Below are 12,707 nucleotides of genomic sequence, written 5' to 3'. Positions count from 1 at the left end.
CCGTCTTGCCCATTCTTGGTTGCTGGTAGCTACTCACTTTTCAGTTGCTTATTGATGAATGGGAAGACATGAATTGATGGGGATTTAGGGGCTGTGCAATGGGTGGATGGTTAGTTGCAGGACTGCTTTGTGTCAGTGGAATTGGAGGGTGTGGGGGAAGAGTGGCCATTGATGTTCACATTATTGCTGACCCTGGCAAACAAGCCATCAGTCACCTGTCATCTGTCTTATGTATTTGTGGTTCGCCGACTAGGGGATTCTGGAAGGATCTGGAGGCAAAAAAGTTGAGAGTAGTGGTCATTTTCACAGCCACTGGTAATGTGTGGCCAGCAGGGAGCAGGTCTTCTTCTAAAGGTGGGAGATGTCTGCCACCACTTGACGTGACAACCCGAGCCTCTGGAAGCACTGCTGTTCCGGCAGGTCAACAAGCTCAGCCTCTGCCTGTACACCGTTTCACAGGTAGTGCCTCCTGCAAGCTGCACCTCTCTGCTGCTCCCCTCTCTGATGTCCAGCTGAAGGTCTGCCAACAGCAGGCTGCTGCTGCTGGTGCTGGTGCTGATGGTCCAAGGTCTAATCTGAGGCAGCCAAGTCTGATCTGATTCAGAAAACTTCCAAAGTGTTGGAAGTGAGCTCTCAGCAAAACTTCTATGAACCAACCCTTTCACATTCATAGATAAGATAGCAGCTGTGAGTATTGAGTATTTATTGGATTATTTGCCTGAAATTTAATCAGCCCCATCAATTGCTGTTGTGTTCTCGCCTTGGTTTCACTAGTGAGTTTCAGGAAGCGCAGGAAACCCGTGGATGCGCCGTTCAGCTTAAAGGTCTGTTGAAATATTGCTCCAATTGAGCGATTAGCATTTGTTAATAGGCAACCCACATCTCCCGAAGGGGTTGTGTGCAAGCAGCCTAACGTGGTGGAGTGAAATTCCACCCGCACCCAAACCCAAACCCACCCAATCCCAACAGCACCCAAACCCACCCGCACCTAAACCCACCCGCACCTAAACCCACCCAAACCCAACAGCACCCAAATCCACCCCCACCCAAACCCACCCCCACCCAAATCTACTCGCACCCAAACCCACCCAAACCCAGCCCCACCGAAACCCACCCGCACCCAAACCCAAGAGCACCCAAACCCACCCCCACCCAAACCCACTCGCACCCAAACCCACCCGCACCCAAACCCACCCGCACCTAAACCCACCCGCACCCAAACCCACCTAAACCCAACAGCACCCAAACCCACCCCCACCCAAACCCACTCGCACCCAAACCCACCCCCACCGAAACCCACCCGCACCCAAACCCAAGAGCACCCAAACCCACCCCCACCCAAACCCACTCGCAACCAAACCCACCCGCACCCAAACCCACCCGCACCCAAGCCCAAAAGCACCCAAACCCACCCCCACCCAGACCCACTGAAACCCATCCGCACCCAAACCCACCTGCACCCAAACCCAACAAACCCACCCCCACCCACACCCAAACCCACCCGCACCAAAACCCACCCCCATCCCCACCCAAACCCACCCGCACCCAAACCCAAACCCACCCCCACCCAAACCCACCCAATCCCAACAGCACCCAAACCCACCCGCACCCAAACCCACCCGCACCCAAACCCACCCCCACCCAAACGCTCCCAAACCCAACACCACCCAAACCCACCCACACCCAAACCCACCCAAACTCACCCGCGCCCACCCCACCCCCACCCAAACCCACCCGCACCCAACCCCAACAGCACTCAAACCCACCCCCACCCCCACCCAAACCCAAACCCAACCGCACCCAATCCCACCCGCACCCAATCCCAACAGCACCCAAACCCACCCCCACCCAAACCCAAACCCACCCGCATCCAATCCCAACAGCACCCAAACCCACCCCCACCCAAACCCAAACCCACCCGCACGCAAACCCAAACCCACCTGCACCTAAACCCACCCAAACCCACCCGCACCCAAACCCATGCGCTCCTCCAGGTTAAAATCTCCCCTAGTGCCTTCTGGATGATAGCTTTAATTTACTAGATAAACAGGGAAATGTATTTCCTCATATTACAGGTAATAGCTTATGCCATGTATAGGTGTTTTGAACAGAATGACTACTGATATGACAGTGCGAAGCTTTCATGAAATTAAAACTTTAAGAAATTTAAAGTTCTAATATTGACTTAGTGAGCATGGAATCATCATATTTTCATATTCATTTACAAAGCATGTGTGAAAGTTTCTAAAAGCAGCTATTTTTATTGTTCTTACATTAACTTCTCCTTTAACAAGTACTTTTCCAACTCTCCAATCATATTTCCAAGCCTCCACCAACCATTAGCTTGTCTTCAAAAATGATTTGTGCTTGTAAATGATTTATGAGCCTTTTATACTTTAAAAAATATTTTTAACATCTTCTCTTTGCACAACTGCCTCCCACCAGCGCACTTGCTGCTTCAGATTATATAATGAACAATCTGGATCAGAATGGACTTCACCATAATTGTTGCCAATGCACTGTGATCAGCCAGCAGGAGATATCGGCCTAGAAATTGGGTCATGTAGCGCCTGTTTTCAAGCACTGCACAGCCTCCTAAGTCCCCAAAATTGCAGGGAGGAAGTGCACTGCCTGCCCATATTGGATAGAGACAAATAAGAGGCATCCATTACCCACATCTGAAGAAGGCATTAGTCCCTTTGCAAATGCCTGCTTGAGGTCCCCGCTGCAACATTAGTTTGCCCTGAGTTGGCCAGCACCATCGCTGGCTGCATTCAGGAAAACCAACCCTACAGATCGCCTGCAGAAATAAATGTTGTTATTTATCTGCAAGCCACCTTCCCGATCGCCACTGTGCCCAGGCAGCACCGCCCTCCACTGCCACTGCCCCCCCACCACCCCCCCAGCCCTGAGATTCCTGACCTCCAGGCCCTGGCTCCGACCTCTGATCTACCTCCCCCGGCTCCCAGGATCCCGACCTCCAGGCCAATACCCCGCCCGCTGTTCACCCTCCCCCCCGACCTCCAGACCCTGGCCCCCGCCCACTCATCTCCCTCTGCCACCACCCCACCGCCCCCCCCCCCACCACCCCGCGAGATCTCCGACCGCCACGCCCTGGACTATACCTACGACTTTCGTCCACCCCTCGAGACCTATGATCTCTCCCAAGACTCGCGATAACTCCCCAATACCTACGATAACCCTCCTGAGACCCTCGCTTCCCCTCAAGACCCTTGTTCCCCCTGAGACCCCCAATAACCCTCCCATAAATATGATAACCCCCCCCAAGACCATTGTTTCCCCCTGAGGCCACCAATAACCCCCCCAATACCTAAGATAACTCCTCGAGACACTTGCTTCAGTCTGAAGCACCCGATAAACACCCCCCCCACCCCACCCACCGAGGCCCGCAATAACCTGCATTCCCCCGAGGCCCGCGGTCCACACAGAAATCTTCACTTCTCCCCCAAGACCCTCGACAAACCTCCTGAGTTCTGCGATCCACCCCGAGACCCTTGCTTCTCCCCCGAGGCCCACGATCCACCCTGAGACCCTCACTTCTCCCCCGAGGCCTGCGATCCACCCTGAGACCCTCGCTTCACCCCCGAGGCCCACGATCCACCCTGAGACCCTCGCTTCTCCCCCGAGGCCCACGATCCACCCTGAGACCCTTGCTTCTCCCCCGAGGCCCACCATCCACCCTGAGACCCTCGCTTCTCCCCCGAGGCCCACCATCCACCCTGAGACCCTCGCTTCTCCCCCGAGGCCCACGATCCACCCTGAGACCCTCGCTTCTACCCCGAGGCCAACGATCCACCCTGAGACCCTCGCTTCTCCCCCGAGGCCCACTATCCACCCTGAGACCCTCGCTTCTCCCCCGAGGCCTGCGATCCACCCTGAGACCCTCGTTTCACCTCCGAGGCCCACGATCCACCCTGAGACCCTCGCTTCTCCCCCGTGGCCTGCGATCCACCCTGAGACCCTCGCTTCTCCCCCGAGGCCCACGATCCACCCTGAGAACCTCGCTTCTCCCCCGTGGCCTGCGATCCACCCTGAGACACTCGCTTCTCCCCCGAGGCCTGCGATCCACCCTGAGACCCTCGTTTCACCTCCGAGGCTCACGATCCACCCTGAGACCCTCGCTTCACCCCCGAGGCCCACGATCCACCCTGAGACCCTCGCTTCTCCCCCGAGGCCCACGATCCACCCTGAGACCCTCGCTTCTCCCCCGAGGCACACGATCCACCCTGAGACCCTCGCTTCTCCCCCGAGGCCCACGATCCACCCTGAGACCCTCGCTTCTCCCCCAAGGCCTGCAATCCACCCGGAGACCCTCGCTTCACCCCCGAGGCCCACGATCCACCCTGAGACCCTCACTTCTCCCCCGAGGCCTGCGATCCACCCTGAGACCCTCGCTTCACCCCCGAGGCCCACGATCCACCCTGAGACCCTCGCTTCACCCCCGAGGCCCACGATCCACCCTGAGACCCTCGCTTCTCCCCCGAGGCCCACCATCCACCCTGAGACCTTCGCTTCTCCCCCGAGGCCCACGATCCACCCTGAGACCCTCGCTTCTCCCCCGAGGCCCACGATCCACCCTGAGACCCTCGCTTCTCCCCCGAGGCCCACCATCCACCCTGAGACCCTCGCTTCTCCCCCGAGGCCCACCATCCACCCTGAGACCCTCGCTTCTCCCCCGAGGCCCACCATCCACCCTGAGACCCTCGCTTCTCCCCAGAGGCCCACGATCCACCCTGAGACTCTCGTTTCTCCCCCGAGGCCCACGATCCACCCTGAGACTCTCGCTTCTCCCCCGAGGCCTGCGATCCACCCTGAGACCCTCGTTTCACCTCCGAGGCTCACGATCCACCCTGAGACCCTCGCTTCACCCCCGAGGCCCACGATCCACCCTGAGACCCTCGCTTCTCCCCCGAGGCCCACAATCCACCCTGAGACCCTCGCTTCTCTCCCGAGGCACACAATCCACCCTGAGACCCTCGCTTCTCCCCCAAGGCCCACAATCCACCCTGAGACCCTCGCTTCTCCCCCGAGGCCCACGATCCACCCCGAGACCCTCGCTTCTCCCCCAAGGCCTGCAATCCACCCTGAGACCCTCGTTTCTCCCCCGAGGCTCACGATCCACCCTGAGACCCTCGCATCACCCCCGAGGCCCACGATCCACCCTGAGACCCTCGCTTCTCCCCCGAGGCCCACGATACACCCTGAGATCCTCGCTTCTCCCCCGAGGCCCACAATCCACCCTGAGACCCTCGCTTCTCTCCCGAGGCACACAATCCACCCTGAGACCCTCGCTTCTCCCCCAAGGCCCACAATCCACTCTGAGACCCTCGCTTCTCCCCCGAGGCCCACGATCCACCCTGAGACCCTCGCTTCTCCCCCAAGGCCTGCAATCCACCCTGAGACCCTCGCTTCACCCCCGAGGCCGACGATCCACCCTGAGACCCTCACTTCTCCCCCGAGGCCTGAGATTCACCCTGAGACCCTCGCTTTTCCCCCGAGGCCCACGATCCACCCTGAGACCCTCGCTTCACCCCCGAGGCCCACGATCCACCCTGAGACCCTCGCTTCTCCCCCGAGGCCCACCATCCACCCTGAGACCCTCGCTTCTCCCCCGAGGCCCACGATCCACCCTGAGACCCTCGCTTCACCCCCGAGGCCCACGATCCACCCTGAGACCCTCGCTTCACCCCCGAGGCCCACGATCCACCCTGAGACCCTCGCTTCTCCCCCGAGGCCCACCATCCACCCTGAGACCTTCGCTTCTCCCCCAAGGCCCACGATCCACCCTGAGACCCTCGCTTCTCCCCCGAGGCCCACGATCCACCCTGAGACCCTCGCTTCTCCCCCGAGGCCCACCATCCACCCTGAGACCCTCGCTTCTCCCCCGAGGCCCACCATCCACCCTGAGACCCTCGCTTCTCCCCCGAGGCCCACCATCCACCCTGAGACCCTCGCTTCTCCCCCGAGGCCCACCATCCACCCTGAGACCCTCGCTTCTCCCCAGAGGCCCACGATCCACCCTGAGACTCTCGTTTCTCCCCCGAGGCCCACGATCCACCCTGAGACTCTCGCTTCTCCCCCGAGGCCTGCGATCCACCCTGAGACCCTCGTTTCACCTCCGAGGCTCACGATCCACCCTGAGACCCTCGCTTCACCCCCCAGGCCCACGATCCACCCTGAGACCCTCGCTTCTCCCCCGAGGCCCACAATCCACCCTGAGACCCTCGCTTCTCTCCCGAGGCACACAATCCACCCTGAGACCCTCGCTTCTCCCCCAAGGCCCACAATCCACCCTGAGACCCTCGCTTCTCCCCCGAGGCCCACGATCCACCCCGAGACCCTCGCTTCTCCCCCAAGGCCTGCAATCCACCCTGAGACCCTCGTTTCTCCCCCGAGGCCCACGATCCACCCTGAGACCCTCGCTTCTCCCCCGAGGCCCACGATGCACCCTGAGATCCTCGCTTCTCCCCCGAGGCCCACAATCCACCCTGAGACCCTCGCTTCTCTCCCGAGGCACACAATCCACCCTGAGACCCTCGCTTCTCCCCCAAGGCCCACAATCCACCCTGAGACCCTCGCTTCTCCCCCGAGGCCCACGATCCGCGATGAGACCCTCGCTTCTCCCCCGAGGCCCACGATCCACCCTGAGACCCTCGCTTCTCCCCCGAGGCCCACGATCCGCGATGAGACCCTCGCTTCTCCCCCGAGGCCAGCGATCCACCCTGAGACCCTCGCTTCACCCCCGAGGCCCACGATCCACCCGGAGACCCTTGCTTCTCCCCCGAGGCCCACGATCCACCCTGAGACCCTCGCTTCACCCCCGAGGCCCACGATCCACCCTGAGACCTTCGCTTCTTCCCCGAGGCCCACGATCCACCCTGAGACCCTCGCTTCTCCCCTGAGGCCCACGATTCACCCTGAGACCCTCGCTTCTCCCCCAAGGCCTGCCATCCACCCGGAGAACATCGCTTCTCCCCAGAGGCCCACGATCCACCCTGAAACCCTCGCTTCTCCCCCGAGGCCCGAGATCCACCCTGAGACTCTCGCTTCTCCCCCGAGGCCCACAATCCACCGTGAGACCCTCGCTTCTCCCCCGAGGCCCCCGACAAACCCCCTTAAACCCTCGCTTCTCCCCCGAGGCCTGCGATCCATCCTGAGACCCTCGCTTCTCCCCCGAGGCCCACGATCCACCCTGAGACCCTCGCTTCTTCCCCGCGGCTCCCGACAAGCCCCCTGAGACCCTCGCTTCTCCCCTGAGGCCTGCGATCCACCCTGAGACCCTCGCTTCTCACCCTGAGACCCTCGCTTCTCCCCCGAGGCCCACGATCCACCCTGAGACCCTCGCTTCTCCCCCCGAGGCCCACGATCCACCCTGAGACCCTCGCTTCTTCCCCGCAGCTCCCGACAAGCCCCCTGAGACCCTCGCTTCTCCCCTGAGGCCTGCGATCCACCCTGAGACCCTCGCTTCTCACCCGAGGCCTGCGATTCACCCTGAGACCCTCGCTTCTCCCCCGAGGCCCACGATCCACCCTGAGACCCTCGCTTCTCCCCCGAGGCCCACGATCCACCCTGAGACCCTCGCTTCTCCCCCGAGGCCCACGATCCACCCTGAGACCCTCGCTTCTCCCCCGAGGCTCCTGACAAGCCCCGAGACCCTCGCTTCTCCCCCGAGGCCTGCAATCCACTCTGAGACCATCGCTTCTCCCCCGAGGCTCCCGACAAACCCCCTGAGACCTTCACTTCTCCCCTGAGGCCCCCAATAACTGTGTGCAGGTTAAGCTATGGGCACCTTTGAATTTCTAGGCAATAATATTGTGATGATTGGGGATTTGTTCTGCCAGTTTCAACTCAAATATATGCTTCATTATTTGCCAGTGAGAACAGGATGAAACAAGGTTATGTTAGCACATGGAAGAAGATTTAAATAAAACCTTAAATTTGTCCACCTTTCTTTATCTGCTGTTTAACTGTTCTGTTCTTTTATTCAGGCTGCAAAACTTCCTTCAGTGAGTGAGCTGGGATTTGCTGATTTTTACTTCAATGATTTTTCCCTTGATATTGATGGAATGATTACAGCCTCATTAAGAATGTTCATGGAGCTGGGGATGGTACAGAAATTCAAAGTGGATTATGAGGTAAGAAAGGAGTTTGTGGGCAATCTTCATTGTGCACTTATGATTTTACAGACTACCTCTGGTATACTGCAAGCATTCTTCAGCTAACAATGTCCTGTTTTGGCCTATTCTCTTGGTTAGAGAAGTATGTGCATCATGAGACACAGCTAATATTGCGTGGAAATAAAATTACTTTAAAATAAAGTTACAAAACAACAAAGAGAGTTTGACTTTGCTTGCCTTTTTGGCCATTTTTAGTAGGAATACTGTATACCCCCCGCCATATCTCTTGTACCTTGCACTATTCCTTGACTGAAAGGTTGTTTTAAGCTGGTGATACAGCAGGTTAGGACACTGTCCTTTCACCTATTGGTTCCAGGTTAGAATACAGGCTCAAATAATGAATGGGGGGAATTTTAACCTTGATGGGGGGAGGGGGAGTGGGGGGGGGAATAAAAATTAAAAATTGCATAACCCAACCTGAACTCGTCACAGATGCGCCTGCCGCCAATTTTACGGTGGCAGGTTGCATGGCTCGAGAGGTGGGGCACCTCATTATAATATTTTAATTAGGCTCCAAGAGTGCAGTTGGGAGCCTGATTTAAATACAATAGCAAAATACTGCAGATGCTGGAAATTTGAAATAACAACAGAAAACGCTGTAAAAACTCAGCAGGCCAGGCAGCATCCGTGGAGAGTTAACGTTTCAGGTCTGGGACCCTTCATCAGAACTGGAAAAAGCTGGAGATGTAACAGATATTAAGCAGGTGCAGAGACAGGAGGGGAGGAAGGAATTGAAGGAACAAACTGTGCTTTTGTAAGAGGCAGGAAAGATAAAATGTTGCAAATGGGAATAACAAAATCATACAACATGAAAAATGGGGGATGGGGTTATATTTTGAAATTGTTGAACTCAATTTTGAGTCCAGAAGGCTGTAAAGTGCCTAATCGAAAGATGAGGTGCTGTTCCTCGAGCTTAGGTTGAGCTACATTGGAACAATGTAATAGGCCGAGGACAGAGAGATCAGAGTGGGAGTGAAGCGGAGAATTAAAGTGACAGGCGACCGGAAGCTCAGGGTCACCCTTACGGACTGAACGGAGGTGTTCCACAAAACAGTCGCCCAATCTGTGTTTGGTCTCCCCAATGTAGAGGAGACTGCATCGTGAGCAATGAATACAGTATACTAAATTGCAAGAAGTACAAGTAAATCGCTGTTTCACCTGGAAGGGGTGTTTGGGGCCCTGGACACTGGGAAGGGAGGAGGTAAAAGGGCATGTGTTGCATCTCCTGCGCTTGCACGGGAAGGTGCCAGGCGAAGGGGAAGGGCTGTTAGGGGTGATTGAAGAGTGGACCAAGGTGTCGCGGAGGGAGCGGTCCCTTCGGAATGTTAACCTGAAATGTTAACGCTGTTTCTCTCTCCACGGATGCTGCCTGGCCTGCTGAGTTTTTCCAGCGTTTTCTGTTGTTATGCCTGATTTAAATACATTGGCTGCGGGCCGAGTTCCTCAGGTTTCGGGAAACCTGGCAGCAAAATTAAGAAGGGAGCAGCCGGATCAAGCAGCTAAGTGCTTTTTAGAGCACTGCTTGTGGGCCAGAAGGAGCAGGAGTGCTCCCCCAGCCCCTCAAGCAAATCTTCTGCCGTGATCAGCTGACCCCCGCACTCCAAACCCGCAATCCTGAGCTTGTCCCCTATCTCCCGATTGCCGGTCAGACCCCAACCCCCCCACCTTCTGCCCCGCTGTCTCTCCTGGTTGCTGGAAACTGTCCCCAACGGTCTCCGGCTACGGCTTTCTACCACTGGCTTTCCCACCCGGTAGCCACCCGGCCACTCGATCTGGCTGGCTGCCGGGCGGGAAACGGGGTATAAAAATGATAATAAGATCCTGCCGTTAATTTCGGCAGGACCTTTGCCTTCCTGGGATTTCCAGGTTCCTCCCCCCCACATCCTCCCCACTGCCGTGTAAATATTGGAGCCAATGTTTTCTCTCTTGCCTGGGAGGAGCCCATGTGCAATAAGATCCAACACCTTTAGCTGAGATCTTACCGCACGTAAAACTGCAGCAACGAAGGATACCTAATTAGCATTAATTTCTATTAAATTGTTTAGGAGTGGTTATCACAGAATCACAGAAACCCCACAGTGCAGATAGAGGCCATTTCAGCCCATCGAGCCTGCACCGACACATATCCCACCCTATCCCTGTAACCCCACGTATTTAATCCCCCTAACACTAAGGGTCAATTTATCATAGCCAATCAACCTAACCTGCACATCTTTGGACTGTGGGAGGAAACCGGAGCACCCGGAGGAAACCCACGCAAACACGGGGAGAATGTGAGGTTGAGGTTTAAATGCCATGTCTACTTAGGGTAGAAGGAGCAGACAAGTGGGAGCTCATGCACTTTTCCAGCTGTGAAACAGGATCAGGAGCTGCACTGTCCTATCACTGGAGCACAGAGTCTGTTTCACACCTCCCCTTTGGGTTTCCTTTAATTTAATTTCTGACTGGTACCTCTTTCCTTCTTCCCCCTGCCCCCAATCTTTGCAAACATTGACAAGTAATTAAAATGTATTTTGAACCTTTATGAAAGACAAAAAAATATTTGCCCAAATATGCAGCCACTTAGAATTAAGTGGGCACATCCCTTTAAATTTGAGCTACTAATAAGATTTTTCACCTGCCCTGTTAGGCTAGTTGCTACCACAAGGCCAAAGCTGAGCTGGGAGCCTGTGCTAATTGTTCAAGTTAATTATTTAAATAACCTGACTCTGCAAAATTGCACACAGTGAGCTCACTGTACTGCGGACGAGCTTTAAACTGACATCTTCTCAGCACAGATTTTACTAGGAACACAAAATCAGGCCTTATGTAATGAGTTAAAAGGCATGACATGGCATCCTATTTACTCTTTTGCTGCTTTGAAAAATGCACTTTCTACAATTTAACTGCAACTTGTCATTTTGCAAAATTTTAGGGATGAGTGCTGTTTATGAGCAGTATTTTTTTTATGGAAATGTTCCCTGGCTGTTCAATTCTAGCAGAATTCCACTTGAAGCATTTTTTACAAAAATAACATTAATTATCTACTCACAATGCAGTCTAGATCTGAAGTGTCAAACTGCATTTTATGAGACTGCGGTTCCTGCTAATTACCCATAAATACTAGATTGGTTTGCCACTGAGTTCCATTCTGATAAAATTGCTCTTAATTTAGCATCTCATCCCTTCCTATCATTTGCCTACTATCAACTCTTCCTTTCTTCATCTCCCACTGTGATGTTTCTTCTGTAGCTAGTACCAGATATAATCCCAGGTCATGAAGAGGTACAGGCTGAATAAACAGACAATCCTAAACCTCATTAATGAGTTCAAGAGGGACTCTTAAGTCCAGAGCTGTCAGAAGTCATTCTCTTCCCATATGTGTAAACATAACTCCGTTAGTGACTTATGTTGTTTTTGGTTCATTTCAGATACCTGTGAGGGACATAAATGATACTATCCAGCTGTCTTTGTTCCTTCACATCTCTCGTGTTACTGCTGCTCTTGGCTCACAAACATAAGTTCTGATATTTGGTTCTCTAGGGTGGTGGAGCAACAACAGCAGGTCTAATATAATCTTTACCAAGTAACTAACTTTCCAAATGTCTTGAAGACAACTAACTGGACACATGCCAAGTCTCCTCATCATAATGACAGCATTGATAATGTTCCACATTCCAAATTGGACAGTGATACCAGATACAAGTCTGATCCCACTAAATGCATTAGGCACATGACCTCTTATCCTGTATGATCCTTTTGGCTGTGATCTTTCTATTGTGCAGCCCCAATGTGCCGCCTTTTTCTTCATAGAGTATTTCAGTTCATTTTACTTTAGTCGATGTCTGATGAATCTCTTTACTTGTGAAATGATGTTAACTTTTTGTTACATCTCCTAATAACTGTTGCGTCAGACTTCCGCTGACATTATTAAGATGGCAAAAACAAAGTGTCCTTTTCTAGTGGCAACCTTAGAATTGACATAGATTGTTTGCAAGCTATTATGAATCTTTTCGACATGAGTGAAGATGTGTCAGCTTTGGCTCACCTCTGAGTCAGAAGGTCATGGATTTAAATCCTACTCCAGAGACTTCGGCACATAATGTAAGCTGATACTACAGTACAGTACTGAGAAAGTGTTACATTATTGGAGGTGCTACTTTCAGATGTGGGTGTAGAAATTGGTTTTGGTTCCTGATTGGGCACATAACCAATGGCACACACATAACTGTAGGGATATAGATGTTCCAGTGATTCGTGGGCCTGCACAGTAGTCAGTCAAAGAAAGTCACACTACTCTGTATGTTAATCAATCAAAGTTACCTTTAATAATGTAACGTTGATGTTTTTACAGCAGTGGCTAGCGAGTCTTGCATACTCTAAATCAAGCTCCCACAGTGCAATTGGGAGCCTGATTTCAATGTAACTGCTGTTGGCCGGGTTTCCCAGGGCTCAGGAAACCCGGCAGTGAAATGGAGGTGGGAGCTGCTGGCTCCAGAAGGTAAGCGCTTTTTATAGTACTCCTTGTGG

The 12,707-nt window shown here is 54.2% G+C and overlaps 1 protein-coding gene across 1 annotated transcript in view; it reads left to right on the top strand.

Annotated features, from left to right (window-relative positions):
* The window catches only part of LOC147117571 (dual 3',5'-cyclic-AMP and -GMP phosphodiesterase 11A-like), a 653,699-nt gene that overhangs the window by 208,417 nt on the left and 432,575 nt on the right, over window positions 1–12,707 (top strand). The window contains exon 9 of the mRNA XM_085989379.1: window positions 8,010–8,156. Within this exon, the coding sequence (XP_085845505.1) occupies window positions 8,010–8,156 (147 nt within the window). The remainder of the gene's footprint in view (window positions 1–8,009; window positions 8,157–12,707) is intronic.

The sequence above is a fragment of the Somniosus microcephalus genome, chromosome 5 (genome assembly GCF_052327205.1).
Source record: "Somniosus microcephalus isolate GS21.2 chromosome 5, FLI_Smic_1.0, whole genome shotgun sequence".
Lineage (NCBI taxonomy): Eukaryota > Metazoa > Chordata > Chondrichthyes > Squaliformes > Somniosidae > Somniosus > Somniosus microcephalus.
Note: the sequence above shows the minus strand (reverse complement) of the source record. Positions and strands in the feature narration are given on the sequence as shown.